Below are 20,670 nucleotides of genomic sequence, written 5' to 3'. Positions count from 1 at the left end.
TATCCCCCAGGTCAGATTTCTCTAAACTCTACTGAAGATCTTTCCTGGATTCATTACTGGAACTGGTGAATTGTTATTATTTGTTCTCCTCTCAGTTCTTGCCCATGTCTTTATAAGCCAAACAATTGGAGGATGAGATCCTTCCACTCAGGGAACTGCATATTGTTCAGCAGAGTGTTTTTATTCTTTATTCCATCTTACTTGTGTGTTTTCTGTAGGACTGTCCCTTGCTTCTCATGCATTCCCCTTCACCATGGCCTTTTTGTTATTTTAGAATGTGTGTTTGATCAGGTGCCAATTTAGTACTCAACTTCAAGGCAGACTTGCACATAGTTACAATAAAAATTCTTGTTTCCTGTTCCAGCCACAAAATTATAATTTATGTGTTTTGCTTATACTGATCACCTTTCTAAATGTTCCTGGGCTTGTCCAGTCTTTTATTTTAAAAAGAGCAATTATTTAACATTATTCCTTTTTTTGGCACAACTTCAGGCTGATCACCCCTTCAAAGAATTTTCATGACTGTTCTTTTAGCTTCTTTATGCAGTTCAATGAGCTTTAAGAATCATCCTTTTTTCCTCTCATATAATTTGATTCAGATTTCATTTCTAAATCTCTGAATCTTCAGTAGTGAGAAACAAAAAACTTAATCACCTTGTGACCAGCCAAACTCTTGTCTCTGCCAGTCCACATTCAGGCATTCTCTAGTGTTAGGTCATTATCAAAGGCACAAGAAAATGTCACTTTTCTATCAATAAACAAGGGACTTTATTACTTACCTCTCCTCATGAATTCCTGTTACAGTTTGAAAGAAATAGTTCATATAGCTACTGGATATAATGTCTATTCAATCATTTTTCCTGACCAGAACAAAGACCATTATTTTTCTGGCTTGTGAAAAATGTGTCTTTCCTTGTTTTTGCTGCTGATTACTCTATCCAAAGGGAATGTCTGCTCCTCTGTCAAAGAGTAAAAAATGCTCAAGCAAGGAAAAAATAAACAGCACTTTTGTGTATGAAAATATGCCTCCGCCATTCTAGAGAGTTCCTTTCCTCATGTTGAGAAGTAATTTAGCACAATCTTCTACTGAAAAATGCTATGCTCAGATTTTAGGCTGAACCCAGAATGATTGACACAGAACTCCAGGAACCAAGAGCTTTGGAGATATTGATCCAGACACAACATCAAACAGTAAAATTGCAAGGTGCTGTGCCTAAGTTCATGTGGAAGTTAAATCACAGAGGGAGAAAGAGGGCAAGATAATAGTACAGTAAGCAGCCAGCTATAGAGAATGGCAAATTAAATTTAGAATAATATTACTTTCTCTAATCCTCAGCTATGAAACATGATGCTCAGAACAGGAGTGTTATGATTCCTGTTTTCACATTCATGCTTCAATAGGAGGAAATTACTCTACCATTCTATGCCAGAGAACAAGAAACACTAAGCAGTATTCTTTTTTGGAGAATCAGTGAGAAATCAGAACAGGTCACTGAAGACCTGTGAGCATGCTGTGGAAAAATACCCACAGGTAATGTCATTCATGTGCAATCTGAAGCAAGCAATACACTGCAGGATTAGTTAACATTGAAGAAGGCTCTATGCAAAGAGAAAAATAACATTAAAAGAGAGTAATGTTATTCTGAATTTAGTTTGCCATGCTATGCAGCTGCCTGTTTACTGTACGCTTATATTGTCTTCTTTCTCTCTCTGTGATTTAACTTCCACATGATCTTAAACACAAGGAACTGGGCTATAAAACAAAAAATATAATTGGTCCAAGTTATTTTTGGAGTCTCAAACATTTGGCCAAATATTAGCAGGAAAAAATTCAAGACACATGACTCAGTAGTCCATCCAATCAGTCCATGGCATTAGATTTCATCATCATTAATTAAATCAGGTTCTTACAAAAACTAGTACTTATGAGTATTGGATTTAATTTCCTTTTTCTTCAACAAAGGTGTGACTGTTTTAGAGACTGGAAAATAATACAAAGTAGACTATACATAGTGTTTTGTTCCTCTTTTCCAAAACAATACTAAACTAGAAAGAATAAATGAGAGACAAGCAAGAACCTGATCTAGAGATTTGTTCATGAATTTACTTTTTGAAGTATTAGAGAAATTTATTTGAGTTTTCTTCAACTGTATGTCTAAAGGAATAAAAATACTAAAAAAAGATAAAGCCAACAAAATATTCATTTACTTGACCAAACAAGCAACATATTGAATTTAAACTAGAGTTGCACCAAATAGACTAGTAATTGTCATTTTGGATTGTTCTTACTTTCCATCTAGTCCAGTAGCATTCTCAAGTGCCAGCAGCCCATACCAGAGGCCTTGGAAGAAAATGCCTGAACTTTTCAAATATCATAAGGAAAATAAAAAAAAAAAAAAAAAGACACAAAAAAAAAAAAAGAAACCACACCACTACTAAATTCCTTTGCCTCCTCCTTAAAAAAGAAGATATATTTGATAGCTCATCATGCTTTAGAATAAAGTATTTTCTTCTCAGAGCCTCTTCTGCAAAATGTAGACATTCATACACTGTCAGTAAACTGATATTCCATTATTATGAGAGGTTAGTTGTAGTTGTTTGCACAGTCAGCTCCTTTCATAATACTCTTAAGTCAATCAAGGGTCTTTCAGAAATACCAGACCTGAAGTTAGAACAAATATACTTAAAATATATACCTGGCAGGTGCTATTGATCTTGCTGCAGCAATTCTACATTCTTTTTTTTTTTAAACATTAGGTTAGGATGTTATTTCATAAAAAAACAGAAAATGGAGAAAAGTGCAGTTATTTCTATATTTGAAAATATTATATCCTTTTGTTCATAGCTGCTTTCTGCCTTTTTGCTTGAAATGTATCTCATCTTGAACACTTATGAAAAATACAGCTTTGTTAAAAAAAAAATCTCCTTCATACCGGCTGTTTCAGACTGATATTTCAGCTTGATTTTCCTCTGTTTATCAAGGGAATCTTTCAGATATATCAAAATGACACATTATTTGTGCCTCCATTCTGAAGGGAACTCTGATATCTTGAAATTCAGAGTAAAAAAATTTCAGTGATTTGTAAATAAAGAAGAAAGCAACTGTTCTATGGAGAATTTCTCATTTTCAACAAAGGAACGTGACGATGCTGACCTGGAGCTTCTGTGGCTTCCTATAACACCTAGAACAGTGTAATGAATTCCGTGAGAGAAGGCATCCAGGTCAGCAGGTTTCCAATCTACACACAGATAATTTTAAAAAGGTTCATTTTGAAATTTCATCTCTGGCCATGAAGCAGATTCAAGTTTGTGTTTACCTCCCAGCCACAAATCTAACAAACTGGTTGTTTTTTAAAAAAGCATAGATCAAGATGGATGATTGTAATATATTATATCTTGGCTTCAGAGCCTCTCCAGAACTGTTGCTGATGCATACCCCTCTTTTTTTGCAATAGACTCATAAGCTACCTGCTCATCCCTTTTCAGTTTAAAGGCAGTGGTCTACAAAAACCTCTCACAACTTGCACTGGGGCACAAGCAGACTACAAGACCAGCTTCAAGTGCATTCTTCAAATTCCCCCAGTTCCATTGTTCCACACTCCAGTTTTATAGCTCCCCCACCTTGTCAAAACTGGGCACATGTAGAGCTCCAAATATTGTAATAATCTAGCAGTATCTTCATGCATCATTTTACATTTACCTGTCTGCAGGTGCCCCAGCACGCTTGCCACATAAGTGGCAGAATTGCAAGTAAGGACATTGTGGCACACAGTCACAGAATTCTCTAGGATATCACTCTTCTGTGGTTTCTCAGCCTTCTTTCTCTCATTTCCTTTCAGACTTCCTTTTGTCCCCACAGCTACACTCATCACATGTTTTCTAAAGCTATAAACAAAGACGAAAGGGTCAGGCAAACACACTGCCTTGTATAAAAACAATTTTTTATTTTCACATGAAAACAACTTCTGTTTTACTTACTTCTTTGAAAAGGTATTGAGTTTGAAATGTCCTTCGTTTAGCCCCCTAGGCATAGTCCAAGTGTGAATGCTTTTGCTATTACAGACATTCTCATGTTACACATTAAAGTGTTTTTTCTCTTAATTCCCTCCCTGAGAAAAGTATGATGATCTGATGATGGTGCAAGGAATATAAAGCCCACTGTGAGCAATGGCAAGGACTAAAATAGGTGCACAGATGCCTTAAGTTTGGCTTAGTAAGTGCACATTGAAGCCAATATTATGGTTTAATATGATAAGTATGAAAAAGTATTATGATAAGAACCATGCTCACTAAAACTCTAAGTAAAAATGACCTTTACTTAGAATTCATCTCACATTACTCAGTTATTTCATTAACCATCCAGTTTGGACACACCTATTGTAGGTAATGTATAAAAAGATGTCTAACCTTTTTGAGAAAAGCAGGATGAATTCAGAAAACAAAGTGCAAAATGTATGAAAGGCGACACATAAACACAGGCTAAAATCTCTCAGAATTTTCCTACACAGATTATATCCTCACTGTTCATACCGATGCTTGATCCAGTACTGCATTTCAGAAGACATTATACAAATGATTATGGGTGACAAGATCTATCTTACAGTGGTTCCATCATTAACAATTGACAATATAAAAATTACATCTGTTAGCAAAGTATTTCTTCAGCACTTTAATTAAACCAATTCTGGGTGATACAAATGTCTTTATTGTGTGATTTGCCCTTTGTGTGAAATTTCTGCCAAAATTCCCCAGCACATTTGGTGTTTTGACATGAGTTACAGAAGCATGTCTGGATTATGTAACTCTTTTGTGTCAGGAATCATGGAAAAAAGAATGTATAACATGTTTTCTTGAAAGAACATGCTCTTGATAGTAAATTTCATCTTTGACACACTGATAGCCCATGTGGCCAGAGATTAATTTCTAACTTTAGGACATGCTAATTCCAAAAGGATTAGTCAAACCCAAAGGTTTAACATTCACAAGTGAGCTCTCTTCAATGAGCTGTGCACCACCTCAGTTCAATCTATTGATATATCACCTATAAGTCAGGTGATATCACTTTTGAACTCCAGAACTAGATTTAGAGCTTTGAAACCTGAAATCAAATACTCTCCACACAAAAAAAGAAAAGTTAAAACAATTGTTCTCATTAACAAAAAACATGGTGTTTTTAGTTGGAAACACCTTAAACAACTACCAACTACACTGTCTATCAGGAAAATAGAAGGCAAATATTGTAACACTTCAGGTCCTGCTCAGACTTGGTTTGTTATTAATGTGTCAGATGAACCTTGGTTTTGAGACACAGAGAATCTTTTTTCCCTAAAAAATCCTAAAATTAAAAAAAAAAAAAAAAAAAAAAAAAAAAAAAAAAAAACTGCTGAAGTAAAATAGCTTAGAAAGCTAAAACCATTTTCATTACAATCAAAATTATTCATGGAAAAAGAAGACTGATTTTTAGCCACACATACTTGCAACACAGAAAAGAATACCAAGGATAATTCTAAGCAGGCAAGCTAATTTTGCACTTTTGAACATCCCACCTGCTTCTTTATTACAGCTCCCATAGTCTCAAATACTCACTCTACTAATCCTGGCCACTGGACACCATGGTGTAGTTCATTTCCTGACATGATTTTGCATCAGAGGCTTTTTGACACCTCTCACCAAACTATGCCTTACAAGATAAGCTCATTAGCATTCCAGCTGATGTAGGCAAAATTTCATCCTACATTAGTGACAATGAGAACTGCTACTGTTTTAAAGTTGACAAACCAAGCTTTGGTTTGCAGCTTTAAGTAATATTTCTCCCTCTGGAAAATGTCAATTCCCAATTTCCTAGCAAAACAAAGAGTTCCTCTAGGTATAGAAGGGTCCAAGAAAACAACACAATTGTAATTTTCAGGAAAAACTGTGGCTCACAATTCATACATACTTCTAAACATAATATCTGAACCTAGAACAATAAAAGTTCTCTTATTTACTTCAGGCATTAAAAAAAGCAGCCTCAAAATAGACTATTCATTATTACCATTAACAGGCAATTCTGAATTCATTGTTAATATTAATTCCTGATATTTAAACATGGGGAAGCACACTCACAATTAACTTTCACTATGCTCATTAAACTTCACATTCAACATGCTCTCAACATCAAAAGGTATTATATTACTGCAATGTAGTACATAATACTGTGCAACATCTGTGTAATATATTTAAATATAAGAGCGTGTGTTGTATTACACAGTACCAGAATTTTCTGTACAGAGATTTCTGAAATTGAGGTATATAGACAGACATATCCAAGTAAATTCTAAGGCTGAGATTTTGCAATAAGATCATGTGATTTAAGTTAATATAATTATCTAGTGTCTCTCAGATTTACTCAGCTTACCTGAGCTTTAGGACACTAAAGAAGCTTCTTTGCCCTTTGCAATAACATCTGCAAAGTGACAGTATGATGTGTATTGTACCTCTCCAGAGCCCATAAACTGTGACTTTTGTCTTGACTGGCCTGAGAATACTTCAACCCAAGATACTATACAAACAGCTGTATGATACCTTGAAGAACAAGCTGATGTCAGAAGAGAACTTGTATATTCAAATAAAGTTTTGATCACAATAGAAGTAGTTAAAACTGTTTTCCTATTACATTGAACTACATGGCTTTCAAGGAGATTGTGATTCATGTTTGATACATGCCACTAGCACATCATGTGGTAAAATGAGAGAAGAGAAAACAGAATGTTTTAGTAAAACCAAAAAATATCTTTAACCATGCAGCCATTTCATGCTGTATTTTTCTTTGGAAGAACATCATTCCTTCACATCCAAAATCACGAAAACAAACAGGCAACATTTTTCCTCTGTTCTCCCTCCTATCCACCACCATCCAGTAAGACTCTATTACACCAGATAATGTGTTCTGACCAACATCTAGTGTCAACCTGCTTCCAGATGCAGCATCACCATTTTGCATTAATTTTACCTATTATTTATTTCATCTCCACCCTCACCCATGTTCAGCACAGATACTCAGACCTGGAGCCCTCACTTTTGAAGGTCATTTGAGAATCCATGCTTGACCTTGAGCAAAGGAGAAGTCTTTCTGACTCATCTGTGTACCTTCGTGCCCAGAGCTGATCTCCTGCACCCAGTGTTCGAGGCTTCAGCGACAGTGTTTCAAATTGCACATAAGTCTCTTTTGCAAGTTCAGCTTCCTTTGCAGATTTTGGTTTCAAATGAAGTTTTAAAACTTTGTAGAGTAAGAAAAATATCAAAGGTAAAACAACCACACATGCTGCACTGCTGGCCACTATCAGAATAGAAAACTCAGAGCTGCTTTCATCATTTAACCCATCAGTGGAGAAAACAACACACTGCTCTTTTGTCGGTGGCACGCCTTTGGGTGAGACACATGCCATATATTGAGTACTAGGTTGCAGACCATCGATTGTGACTTTGTTTTTGTTAGAATCAGTGCTGAGAGGCAACATATCTTTCTCACCATACTTGGAGTATAACACAGTCACAGCAGAATTGCCTGTGGCATTGACAGTTTTCCAAGTTAAGGTCACTCTTTCATCAGATTCACTGATCACTCTTAGGTTCTTCACAGTAACATTTTGCTCAGCCGTACCTGCTGTATTCAATGAAGTATCCTCACGTTTTTTGCTTAAATCTCCAATCTGCTTTTTGTTTCCATTTGTCACTGCCTTTGAAACTTTCTTTCCATCTAACATGAGCCTAGATTGCTTTCTGTCAGTAAAAGTCATGCTGGTTGATCTTTCAGTGCTAACCAGAGCTGTGGTGGTCAGTTTGATGGGAAGAGGCGTGGTTGTCCTCTCGGGTTCCTGCTTGGATTCCTCCTGAGTCGTATTCTGCCTCTCAGCCTCTGGCTTCCTCCCAAACTTCTGCGGTGACACAGTTGTAGTGACTACACCAACCACTGTGACAGTCACGGCAGCTTCTGACATTCCTGCCAAGTTCTTGGCTTTACATCTGTATTCTCCTGCATCCTTGTAAGAAATTCCTGTCAAGCTCATTATGGACCACCTGACACCCTCTCCAGGAGTTTCTTGAATTACTATGGGAAAATGCAAAGAGTAAAAACATAATGAATGGGAAGTAAAGAGAAAGTAAACATTATGAGAATACTTCTTACCTTTCTGCAAGAAGGAATTACAGGTTTTAAAAATTTTAAAAATGAAACACAAGCAGTCAAAAAACCACAAAAAAAAAATCAAATTTCCAAAACAAACTATGGAATTCCCAGTCATAGTCTATTATTAAATAAAAGTGCTCAGCTTGGGTCAAAATGGAAATAAATGTCTAGAGTAATTCGAATATAGTTTGCACTAAGAAAAACAAAACCACATAAATTGAAATCGAATGTCTTAAAGCTCCTATTGACTCTTAAATACAAGATCCACTGACTTCCTGTGACACTTATCATGCTACCCATTTAAAATGCTATTGGAAATTTCTTTTGTCTTAAGATATTTCAGTTCTCTTACCTCCATCAGACCTATGATAACTGCCAACTACTTGGCATTAGCAAGTAGCATTTTTTACACTTAAGTTACTACATAAGTATCTGTCATAGCAGCTAGAATGATGTCAGACAATGATGCCTTGCATCATTTGCACACAGAAAACATGATTTTGGAAAATTTTATGTTTACAGTGCTGAGTTTTAAGTTGCTCAGTTATGGCCTCACTGGCTTTTTTAACATGAACATTTGTGAACAGAGGTTTCAGAAAAAAAATCTCCTTTCTACTTTCAAGCTCCTGAGTTAGGGTCCAACTAACCAAACTCCATTTCCCTTTATCCTTCCCCCACTGCATCCATTTCACCCTTCCACACACATTGTTCTTGTAACAGACCACATCCACAACCAAAACAGTCTGCTGAACCTGTTAAGACCAAGAACTAGAGAATTTCATAACAGCTGTTGCACAGATATGATTGCCAGCTTGACACAACACATGGTCCATTGTTAATCGTTACAACGATCTCAAAGCACAAGCAACCCAACAATTGTTGGTTCCCCCATTTCCTATAAAAGAGCAGTTATACCTGTATAGTTCACTGGAATATTGTCTGACCTATTCCAAGTGAGCTGTGGTGTGGGGTACCCCGTGGCGTCACAGCGTAGCAGGACGTTGCTGCCCAGCGGGGAGGTGATTTTTGTTGCTGAGGTCATCACAGATGGTTTAAGACACTGCTCTAACTCAGCTCTCTGGAACAAGATTCCTGCCAGGCTCTCAGGTCCACTACACGAAACCAATGGATCAAGAAGTACAACGGAGGTGTCCACAATTTTGGAAAATTCAATCAGCTTTGAAATGCGACAGTCACAAAACCATGGGTTGTCCTGAAAACCTGAGGCAAGGAAGGAAGCAGGGAAAGAAAAAAAATTGTTGTCAGTCAATATATGGATATTGTGGTCACAGTATGACACATGACTAACACCAAATACAATCAAGAACAATCCTGGACCTATTCTGAGTTAATCTTTTATCTTTCAACTTGTGTTTTTTGTTCAGCTGATTGGTGGGGGAATATTTTCAGAGGTTAGGGAGAACAGTATGAATGTTTATTAAGCTAAACTTCTTCACAGAAGTTTATGGAAGCATAGTGATGTGCTGGCATTACCTGTGCTTAACTTTGCTATTTATCTACCACATTTAAAACCTCTTCAAAAAGATGTCCCATGACTGATGATACATTTTCACCCGTCTGTGCCTCCTGGAAAGACAGCTTCTCTTTGCTTCATGTCACTCTCCTCTGCTCTTAGTCCTTCTTTGGGCTCTTACAGCTTGACCTTCCCTGACCCTTTTTTCAATGCTTGAGGAGAATGCAATGATTTAAGGGTTTAGAGCTTGCACTGACATCTCTGTCCCTTGAGAAAAATGGATAAAGGCTAAGGAGAAAAAGCTTTAGGCCAAAAAAAAATTTACCTGGCTCTGAACTACACCAGTATTGCTAGAAGTTGGCTTTACTACAGCCTATGAAATATATTCAAGAAGAATAACAGAAGAGTAGAAAATAGGAAGGACCACAAAACAGCATAATGACTACAATATTTTTATGATGGCACACAAGAACCCTATCTCTCTTCTGTCATAGCCAATAACATTTGCTTCTTGCTTCCAGTCTATGAATTAGAAGCTTTTACCTCTTTGTGAATTTATAATGTTGGAAGAGATAGCCATTTCTGAGGAATATCAGTCTGAATCTTCAGCTGGTATTGATTACCCCACTATGTTGACTTTCATAGAGCAACAGTGGCTTCACCAGGTAAAATACAACACAGCATGTCACTCAGGAGTTCAAGTACTTTCTTATTGGACTCATACTTTTGAATATGCCTTTCTCATTTTCTCAAAGTACTACAAGTAAAAAAAAATATGGTCTGAAACAAGGGATGGTATGCAAGGACCCATTGCTACTGAATTTACTGATCAGTACAATAAACAAGTCATGTAATTCAAACCAGTACTGAAAGAAAAAAAGAGCCCTGAACACCTGCAAATATTTTTCAGAGTGTATTGTTAAGAATCATCAAAACAGCTATTGAAAAAAATGATGGGCTGTTCTCAAAAAACCCGCATATGAAAGAATACATGAATAATTAACAACTTTTTCCTTTTATCACCAGACCAAGATTAGGTTATTTTAAGCACAATGGTAGTGATTGGTTAACTATGGTAAACCCCAATTAATCCCTGCTCTTTAAAACAAGACTTGACCTGAAGAGATTCCATGACTTTGACATCACAATCCAATTTCACCCCTTCCAGACAGAAGAGATTTCACATCTATTCACTACTTATTGTTTGTGGGAACAGAGGAGGAGAAGTCAAAGGAAAGTGTATCAGCAACTGCTTTTCCTCAAAAAATTTTCCAAAACACAAAAATTTTGCCTGTGAACTTCACACACATATTGCTAAGGAGAAAAGGTACTATCCGAGTGTTTTCTATATCTAGGTACATCAACTGCTTGTGCTTATAAAAATTCTGCTCAATCAAGCACATCTATGTAACTATTTGTGCACATATTTTCAATTAGGGAAGCTCTGTAGTCAGACACAATACTCTGTTAATTTTCTTTTTCTTCTCACTTTCTCGCAATTTTCCTCACTGTGTTAAGAAATTTACTGGAGGAAAGGAAGGGGTTTATTATTGGTTTTAACTTTAGAAAAGACCCTTAAATCCATCTAGTCCAACTGTTAACCCAGCACTGCCAAGTCCAGCGCTAAACCATTGACCCCAAGTGCCACATTTACATGTCTTTTAAATACCTCCAGGAATGGTGACTCCACGACTTTCCTGAGCCATATATATATATATATATATATATATATATACACCTACACCTACACAGCTTTCATATTCTCCCAGTGTCCTGAAGAAAAGCCAAAGTCATTATAATAGGTACCAGAAATCGACAAAATAAAAGGGAAGATGAAGCAACAATGAACAGTACTTAGATTGGATGGTTGTTTAGTCCAGCCTGGGACACAGGTTTGACCACCTGAGTGCAGGGCAAAGGAAGAGTTATGTCAGTCAGCCACTTCATCTTCCCCATCCATCATGTTTCCCAATGAAACTGCCCGAAGAAGCAGGATTTATACAAATATATATAATAGATACAGCTATGTGAGTTCCTTCCTTGTCCCCACAGCACAGCCCCTCAGTTTATCTGTGTCTTGCCAATATCTGACAGTATTCACATTTTTTTCTAGCCGTTGTAAATCACCAAGTTATGTGAATTCTCAAAATGAAAAGATGAAAGTGCTATTGAGTTGGAAGCAAGATAAAACACTGAATTTCATTATACTTCAGTTAGTGTTGAAGAGAACAGAAATGTGAATGTAAACCTAGTTTCCAAACTACATTTTGAACTTCATTCAAGAGTTTGTGCTGACAAGATGTTAGAAATGAAACAAACATGTGAAAGAATAAAGAAAAGGTTAAAAAGGGAGGGGGAAATTAGAAAATGGAAAAGATTAGGGAACTTTAATAGAAGAAATAATTTCTTAAGAAGCAAAAATGAAACTAATGATAAATCTCTGATGGCACACGTATCTAAGGACAGAGAATGTCTTTATAAACCCTGGATTCTCTTGTAGAAACATCAAGGCAGCTTGTTGATCTGAGAAAGAAATACTAGCCAAGGTAAAACAAACATTGATAAATATTTATGCATTGTAAAATACCAATGCAGTGCTATTTTAATATAAATTATTAATTATAAATTGCTCTAAAACCCTTTCTTCTAGATTTAGCATATTTTATATTTACTCTCACACATTTATATGTATGCTTGCACATACAATGGCAAACTTATGTATATGTGTGTCTGTGCACACACATTTTTGTAGTCTCCTCAGTAAGCCGGGTCTCCCTAGGCTGTGTCAATATGAACTTTAGCTATGAGCAAAATTTCCTTTGTAAATCAGTAACCAGACTCAGACCATAGCTTATGTAACACACTGATTTTCAGTTGCTGCAAAACAGCAAGATGTAAAATATTCAAGTTTTGGGCTGATAGAAATATTCACCACAGTTTGGGCCAGCCTACCCCAGGCTCTTTCCAACTGAACCTACACATTTTGACCCATGGTTCTAAATGGTAAATTCTATATCCAACACTGTCATAGCATTTTCACCACATGGCAATTGCTAAGGGAGTAGTTTCATGTGCCTGGCTCTCGGTGGCCATGGGATGGAGGTTGGCCAGCTCGCTGTCCTGCTGGTGGCCGCAGGGCAGACACGCACGTGGCCATCCCCGAGTCTCTGCCGAGACTGTTGTGGGTGGCGGTGATTGCTGCGGTGTGGGCAGCACAGCAGAGGCACAGGGCACGAGGAAACTGAGGCAGAGGAATAAGGGAAGGACACTTGTCTGAGTCTCCAAGCGTTTGATGTCGAAGTCAGGGCAGAGCAAGTGAACCCAATCTGAACCTGAAGGGGCTACATTTATAGGGATGGGAACACGGGGAGGACACAGCCTTTGACCAATAGAACGGCTTTAGGGGAGGGGTGCAGGGTAAGGGCTCCCCAATAGAAGCCAACACAGGGAGGGAGCAAGCCCCACAACCCAATTCTGCGCTGAGGAAAGGATGAAAGACCAGGAACACTCTAGAACCAAAGGAGTGTGCTATCTTTGACAGACAAGGGTGAGACAAGGGAACAAGGGAGGTATACAGGTGGATTGACATGTGGATTGACACACATTTTGGCAGGGAAAACTGTGGTAAACAACTCAGGACTGAACCATTAGGGAAGCCAAATGGGGTACAGAGACTGAACCATTACAAACTTATAACCTACTACAGAAGCACCAACTGTAAAATAACAGACTACCACAGTTTCAGAAAAAGCAATATCTACCCAGTGGCTCAGCATAACAGGTGGGAGCCTGATGAACCTACAGTATTCCAAATTTTTGGTACCTCTGCATGCAACAGAGGCAAGATCTCACACAACTGCCACTCTGTCAAATACTGGACTCTTCTGTTCCTGTCAGTGACTCACTAGAGTCCACCATATGGAAAATGCTACTGCCATCATTCCTGCCAGAAATGTAAATCTCTGTACAGCAGCCAGTGCTGAAATTTAGTTGTGATTTGGATCGAAATATCAGGCTATGGCTCCAGAGGTAATCAATCAGTGTGTGAATCAATGAATTCACACACTGGTCCCCCAGTCATTTGCACTGTTTAATTTTCAGCTCACTCCAGAGCTTTGTTCTGAGCTGATCCAAAGGCCGCTTTCCAAGACAAAGCCAGATGTGACCAGGGACAGTTGGCACTCCAGGGGTCGCTCACTGAAAGGCTTATGGATGAGACCACACCAAGGATGGCTCTCTAGCCTGTTGTTTCCCCTGAAGCAAGTACAGCAGGTTTTGTACCTCCAAATTATTCTGCATGTCTGTCAGCCCTTCAGGCATACAACATACCCCTGATATTTCATATTGCAAAAGCACAGATGAATGATTTCCAATGCAATTCTCACATAACTTCAGGAAGGTTAGACAGAAGAAAAAACACCTCCATTCCCAGAATTACATTTAACAGCCACTGTAGCATCCTGTAGAGCCCACAGAGAACCAAGGGCTAAATCTTACTAAGTGTGGAACAGACTGTCAGCTTTAAAGAGAGCTGGCCCTAAACTGTGTGGATGAGAGCCAGAGTGAGCCACGTGGCCAAAGGGCCAAGAATCATTCCCTAACCCTCTTTAATTTAGCATAGGGCACAAACAGAGGAACATCATGCAGTGGGAAGTAGTTAAAAAACCCAAATCTCTTTTTCAGAGATTACTAACTGGAATAGGGAGATGTTAACATGCCAGTCCTCTGGCAAAAGTAGCCTTTGGCTCCTCCAAGAGTCCTTAAAGTAAACATGGGGAACCTGAACTTTCTCATACGAGCAACTGTCTTGATGCTCAGTCAAGACACCGAAGATAAAATTGCCTCCTGGTGTTAAAAAATACATTTGCACAAACATATTTGTTTAAGACCTTACTGGTTTTGATCTAGTTAATTACATACACATGACAATCTTGTTTTGCCAGAACCAGGAGAGAAGACAGCTCAAGTCATAATTGATTACACTAATTAGAATCTGACTACTGTTTTCCTGACTAGACAAAACCAGCATTTATTTACTCTGGGTTTCAGCTTCCAGCAGAGTTCTGGCTGCAGTGATCGTTCCCTGTAGGTACACAGGTGAGGCTGAATGCTCCCACAGAGAGTGGCTGGAGCACATAGGACACTCTTGAGCATCAAAGTGTGCAATTGTGGGCATCACATTTTAAGTGAAACATTTTTTTAAACCTAAAGGTGTCCAAAGGGAACCAGTAACTACTGTAGAAAATGAAAAGAAAATTAAAATACCACACACAGCAAAAAAAGAAATGCCAAACCAAACAAATGAAAAACCCAACAAAACCAAACCAAACAAAAAACCCCAAATCAAACATAAATCAACCAAACAACCCCACAAAAACCTTCACATTATATTAGAAGCAGGTGAAAGAAATTGTGTGCTTAGTTAGGATGGCAAACAGGGAAGGAAAGACAATGAAAGCTTACTATAAGAGATGGTGATTAGTTTTTCTGTATGTGCATGTCCTGTAGGACAAGAGGTAATCAGCTTAGTTTGCAGTAAGGGAGATTGAGGTTAGATATTAGGAGAAACTTTCTCACTACCCTGATAGATAAGCACTGGAGGAGGTGACCATGGAAGGCTCTGGGGTGGTCTGGCCACATATTTAAGAACAGCACTGACTTTACCAGAATGGCTCAGCCCCTCTGGATCTGTGTCCCTGCAGGCTAGGTCCTTCCTGACCACAGATCTCTGTGATCCCCATCTGTAGCTCAGAGGAGGAGGAGAATATCTATGGGATGCACTTCTTTCTCAGGCTCCAGCAAGCCCAGGAGAAAGGAGGGCCATCATAAAGGAAGCACGAATACCCAATGGAGTCTAAATAAACTTGTCAAAATAACCCAAGACATAAAGAGCATTTCACTTTCTAATCTCCAGAGAAAGGGGATGTTTTCTTATTCACTATAAAGTTTTTCATATAGCAAGCACTGTCTGTCTGCATTGGGATAAACTCATCATAAAACTAGGATGTCCATGAATAAAAAAAGAATTCAGCTAATTCATTCACAGCTTACCCAAGGTAAATTTACTCAATATAACACAAGGAAAGTACCACCTGGCATTCTGTATTCTCAGGTGCAAATCTATAATGGCTGCACAGAGCCTCCCTTAGCACCTAACATTAAAAAAAAAAATAGAAGCAAGGTTCTGTTTCAACCCTGTGTGTGTTCCTCTATTGAGGGCTGTGTTAAAACCCAGTTGTAGTTCATAATAGAAAATGGTCCAAAGGTTGTATCTCAAGCCTTCAAAGAACTCAATGCTGACACCAGAGGGTTTGCCAGGACTACAGGAGGCTGGGAAAGTGCCTGCACCAAGGAAGCCTGCAGATGATTCCCAGAGTTAAGGGGAGAGAAGAGTGTATGAGGGTTTAAGATTTTTTTGGTGTTTTTTTTGTGTTGGGGGTTATTTTTTTTTCTTAGTTCCTTTTGTTTTGCCTGAAGTGGTGAGGGCTATATAAGACAAGGAAACCAATTAACCTCTGGAACTCCCACATAAGATCATGAAGGGATCTAGCACAATCAGCTCCCATTTTACAGCCTCCTGTAGTCTTCAGTGTGGGAACAGGGAAAGGAGAACTGAGATGGACTTTTACAGTTTTTAGTCCTGAATAAACAAAAAACCTTTAATGATGCAAGCCTAACCATACTTATGAAGTCATGCAGCCTACTTGCATCTATTAAGTTGCTTATATAAAATATAAGAGAATGAGAGTTTCAAGCTGCAGCTTCTGCTGTGAAACAAAGCAGCTGAACAAATGGACACTGAATACTGGGAGTTTAGATCAAGAAATTGGAAATATTGGGCGGTACAATGCAGGACAGATCTTTACCACTGCTTATAGAATTACTGCAGTAGATACAGCCAGCTGGTTTTCCTCCCTTCCACCTGCTGCACTACAAACACATCGAAATATGCACATCAAAATATGCATTTCTCTGTAAACAGGGATAGAAAAGAACAGTATTGATAGAACTGTTCCAGCTCGAGACTGAAGAAGAGAAAGGGGTTACCCTGGCAAGACTAGGAAGTGGAGATAAAGTGTCAGATAAAGCACAATGCCACAAACAGAACTGATGCAATTGCATACTAGAGAAGGGGATCAAATTATGAAAAAAATCAGAGTCTGGCAAAATTATTCTTAAATACTTACCTTAAACACTATAAAAAGTGAATATATAGGGATCAGACTCCTATTCTCTCTCATATTCAATACATAAATTACTAAAAACTTCAGGATGATCAGCCAGCTTTAGAGTAATGCAAGGTCAACAGAGGTCCCAGGGAGACCAGAGCTGCCCTATTCTGAGCCACCAACAACACTAGCTGCAGCATTGTGTCACAGGACAGGATTTATAAGAGCATCAGCTCTAGCTGCTTCCTTGGCTTGGGAGACTCTGGAAAAAAGCAGGTGCAAATGGACATGCTTACAGTTGCAAACATATACAAAGATGAGGGAAATGTCACCAGAAACATAATGTATAAGTCCTGTATTTATATAGCTACTGAATGGCCTGTATTCCTGCAAACTGGCTTCTCATAGCTTTTACTTCAGTTTTATAGCTTTGACGTAACAACACACGTGGAGGTCACTATCATCATTTTATAGTTTTCTGTTACCAGTAGAAAATATATAAATGACCACAGAGCAAACCACAATAGTGAGCTGGGTAAAACCCCCTCTCCTGAATCCTAGGCTGGTCCCCTAACTGTTCCCACTCGCAATTTTATGTTCAGGTATATTTTAGTAAGGAATGAGATAGGCTGTTCCACATACCCAAGATTACTCTCTGTGTCACCAGAATGTCTGTGGTCTTGGACACGATAGCTCCTGAGAAGGGGGGCCAAATGTCCATGAGGTCTGATGGCAAGGTTGTCAGCTTGTTGCTGGATAGGTCCAGGTAGGTGAGGTTTCTCAGGTAGCGGCCAGCATCAGCAGGAATGCTGGTCAACTTGTTGTTGTGGAGATCAAGAGTCCGTAAATTGGGCATCTCTGCCAGGGATTCCCAAGGGAAAGTTGAAAGCAGATTACCATCCAGCCTCAGCTCATGCAGCTGTTTCAAGTTATAAAAGCTGCTGATATCAATGTTGGCTACACAGTTGTAAGTGACCCACAGGTATTTGAGGTCTACCAGGTAGTAAAAGGCTTCAGTCGGAATCCTTCGTATGACAGTTTTCTCTATACGAAGTTTTACAGTATCCACAGGAACATTCACAGGGATCTCATACATGTCAGGGTCATTACAGAGTACAGACCTAGCAACAGGGAAGAAAAAAAAAAAAGAAAAAAAAAAAGAGAGAGAGACACATATTTGCATTTATTTACCAGAAATTTGAATTTCTGATTTAAATGCAGATAGTGTCACTTTCTGCAACACTACTACCAGAACAAAGAACATGGAAATCAAGAACAGTCCTCTGCATTTAAAAGCTGAACAAACTCCACAAACATGGAGTGTCTAACAACAAAAAGAATACAAACCAGAACTGATCCTTTCACATGGAACCTAGAATTGCTGTATCCTAAAATATATAAGGACCACCCTCTATCCACCCCTCACTCTACTGACAACTGAAAGACAGAAGCCATTGTACAAGGGATAATACATGCATGCATCTCAAGTGGGAAATGCATACCCCCTAATTAAAATTATTAAAATTCAAAATTAAGATCACTAATCTCAAATTTTTCTGTATGATGAAAATTCAAAGTATTTTCTGTACTTTTCAGAATAGACTGGAAATTTAAAATATACCAAAGAAAATTCAGTAAAGAAGAGCTTTCTGTCCCTCTTTTTGATGTCTATGTACAAATTACTTGCTTTATAGAGATGAAAAGAACTTTCTGCTTACAATGATTTCACTGAAATGGGATTTCTCAGCATTTTCAGTTATTTGATTTCAGGAAAAAATTTCTTTGGGGTATATTGTTTGCACATACTAGCTTGAAGATTCCCCTGCCTTCAATAAATCTCTCCTTAATTTTCTCCCCTTTTCTCTAGAGTATTCCTCTATTTTGCTTTATTCTTATGCAACTTTATACCAGATAGCCTGTGACATAAAAATAGGAATGACAAAGAGTATCTCCTAAAATTGACATGACAATATCAGGTCACCACATTTCAAATTAGCCTCCTTACTATCAAAAATTACATTATTTACTGCAGATTAAAAAAAAAAAAAAAAAAAAGAAACTACTGTATTTATTTAAACCACGACCACCTTGCACTAGTTAACTAGTTTGTAGAAATAGAAAGGACATTGCAATAGTAGGAATGTCATAGAGCAGAAAGAAATGGCCTCCTGCATAAAATGAAGATTTAGAGTAGCTATTTGTTAAGTACAAAGCCATAATCACCATCTGCTCCTGTTCAGGATTGCTGTTAGCCATAGAACTCTAATGTAAAATATGCCTTCATTGCAACTATGCTAGAAATAATTTGCAATGACTGAGAATGTTATCTCCAATTTCTTCAACCCTTTTCCTTATAAATCACCCTATATAACAAATAATAAAATATATACCTTGTTCCAGTGCCATCACTTCTGCCATGGTAAACGCAAGTGCATTGTGAAGGACAAAAGCCATGAACTTCTTCAAAAAAACTCATAAGGAGGTAAAAGCAAATAAACAGATACATTGTTTCCTCCCAGAAGAACTGACATAAAGAAATGTGAAAGTTTTATTCCTAGGCACTCATGAGCAGTGTGCTACGAATGTGAATGTAGCCATCCATTTAGTAACAGCAGATTACAACAGATTAGCCCAGATCTGTAGTTGCTTAACCTTCAAATGTATCCTGAATGCCATCAGTTAAACCAGCTCACTCTTTAGTCTGTCAGAACACACTCTGCTTCAAATCACATCCAACCATGTTCCAAGGTTGTTTTAATATGTAGATTGTAAAGTTAGTGTAATAAAATATCTCTTTTTTTCTCTTAAGCGGCAGTGCATATATTATACTCTCTATGAAGTGTTCCAAGGTTCCTGAAGGAAATCTAGTACACCATGAGGATATTGCATGGCATTTTCTTTAATACTGCAAATGGCAAATTAATAGGAAGCTTAGATTCCAGAGCTTTTAAAAAATCCCGTAAAAACAGGGTTTTGCCAAAAATACAAATATGGTTTAAGTTTTACACTGCAAAGCCAAACTGCATATGCACACACACATAATAGTTGAAGCTAAATCTATACAGTCATCTTTTTCACCCTGAATAAATCCATTGCTCATACTGACAAAGGTGCTTCTTGAAAATTAAACATCAGACCTACATAAACATAATATCAACTTAGAAGTTATGAGGAATTACCATAAATATTTACTCAGTTTTATGCACATTCCAAGTGTGAAGCTTTAGGGTACATTTTATCACATTTTCAGGATCTGCTGTGCAGTCACAAGCACGAGAAACATGCTACTCACAAAAAAAAAAAGCTGTTTTTACTACAAATTAATTTGGTTCTGCCAGTCAAATTTTTAAAAATACTTTAAATATGCTGAAATTCCTTCAAAATCCTAAATCCTAATAAAAGATTCTATGCGGTCAATGGGGTAGATATTTTGACACCCTAACATATTCACAGAAACAAAACTTTGCAAAGCGTATCAACATGGACACTTGGTATGGACATATACAGCCATAGGGAGTATTGAGAATATTTGAAGTCTGGAAAACTTTCAAGGGAAGCTGGTGGAACGTACCTCATGAAAGGAATTAATACATATGAAAAATCAGGGGTTACTGAACATAAGAACTTCACACTTCTGTCTTTTCTGGCCCCTCTGTCACCTAGTCTAGTTCTGTAAGAGTCACAGTGGCCACTTTGCTACCCTTTTTTGTTTGAGACAGACATATTGGACCAATAAACCTCAGTCTCAAAAGCAAAAGTCTTGGCAGTCTTTTTTTTGTCTCCTTAACTTCTCTAAAAAGATTACTGTGACTAACGCAAAACAGCTAGCTGGGAAAGATTATTATTCAAAAAGAAATTGT

General features: G+C 37.9%; 1 protein-coding gene across 1 annotated transcript; it reads right to left on the bottom strand.

Annotated features, from left to right (window-relative positions):
• Positions 1-7,025: 7,025 nt before the first annotated feature.
• On the bottom strand, positions 7,026-19,316 carry LRIT3 (leucine rich repeat, Ig-like and transmembrane domains 3). The gene is made up of 4 exons (XM_053941345.1): positions 19,201-19,316; positions 17,453-17,931; positions 9,083-9,388; positions 7,026-8,089 (listed from the first exon to the last, which is right to left on the bottom strand). Exons 1-4 carry the CDS (start codon positions 19,314-19,316, stop codon positions 7,026-7,028), a joined length of 1,965 nt encoding a protein of 654 aa, XP_053797320.1.
• Positions 19,317-20,670: the final 1,354 nt, after the last annotated feature.

This window comes from Vidua chalybeata, chromosome 4 (assembly GCF_026979565.1).
Source record: "Vidua chalybeata isolate OUT-0048 chromosome 4, bVidCha1 merged haplotype, whole genome shotgun sequence".
Taxonomy (NCBI): Eukaryota; Metazoa; Chordata; class Aves; order Passeriformes; family Viduidae; genus Vidua; species Vidua chalybeata.
Note: the sequence above shows the minus strand (reverse complement) of the source record. Positions and strands in the feature narration are given on the sequence as shown.

Coding starts and splice junctions, on each gene's coding strand:
- LRIT3 (XM_053941345.1), bottom strand. CDS start 19,316: ATGTATCTGTTTATTTGCTTTTACCTCCTTATGAGTTTTTTTGAAGAA. Junction 17,932..19,200: donor AGTGATGGCACTGGAACAAG/GTATATATTTTA, acceptor CCCTGTTGCTAG/GTCTGTACTCTGTAATGACC. Junction 9,389..17,452: donor GACACAGAGAGTAATCTTGG/GTATGTGGAACA, acceptor TCCTTGCCTCAG/GTTTTCAGGACAACCCATGG.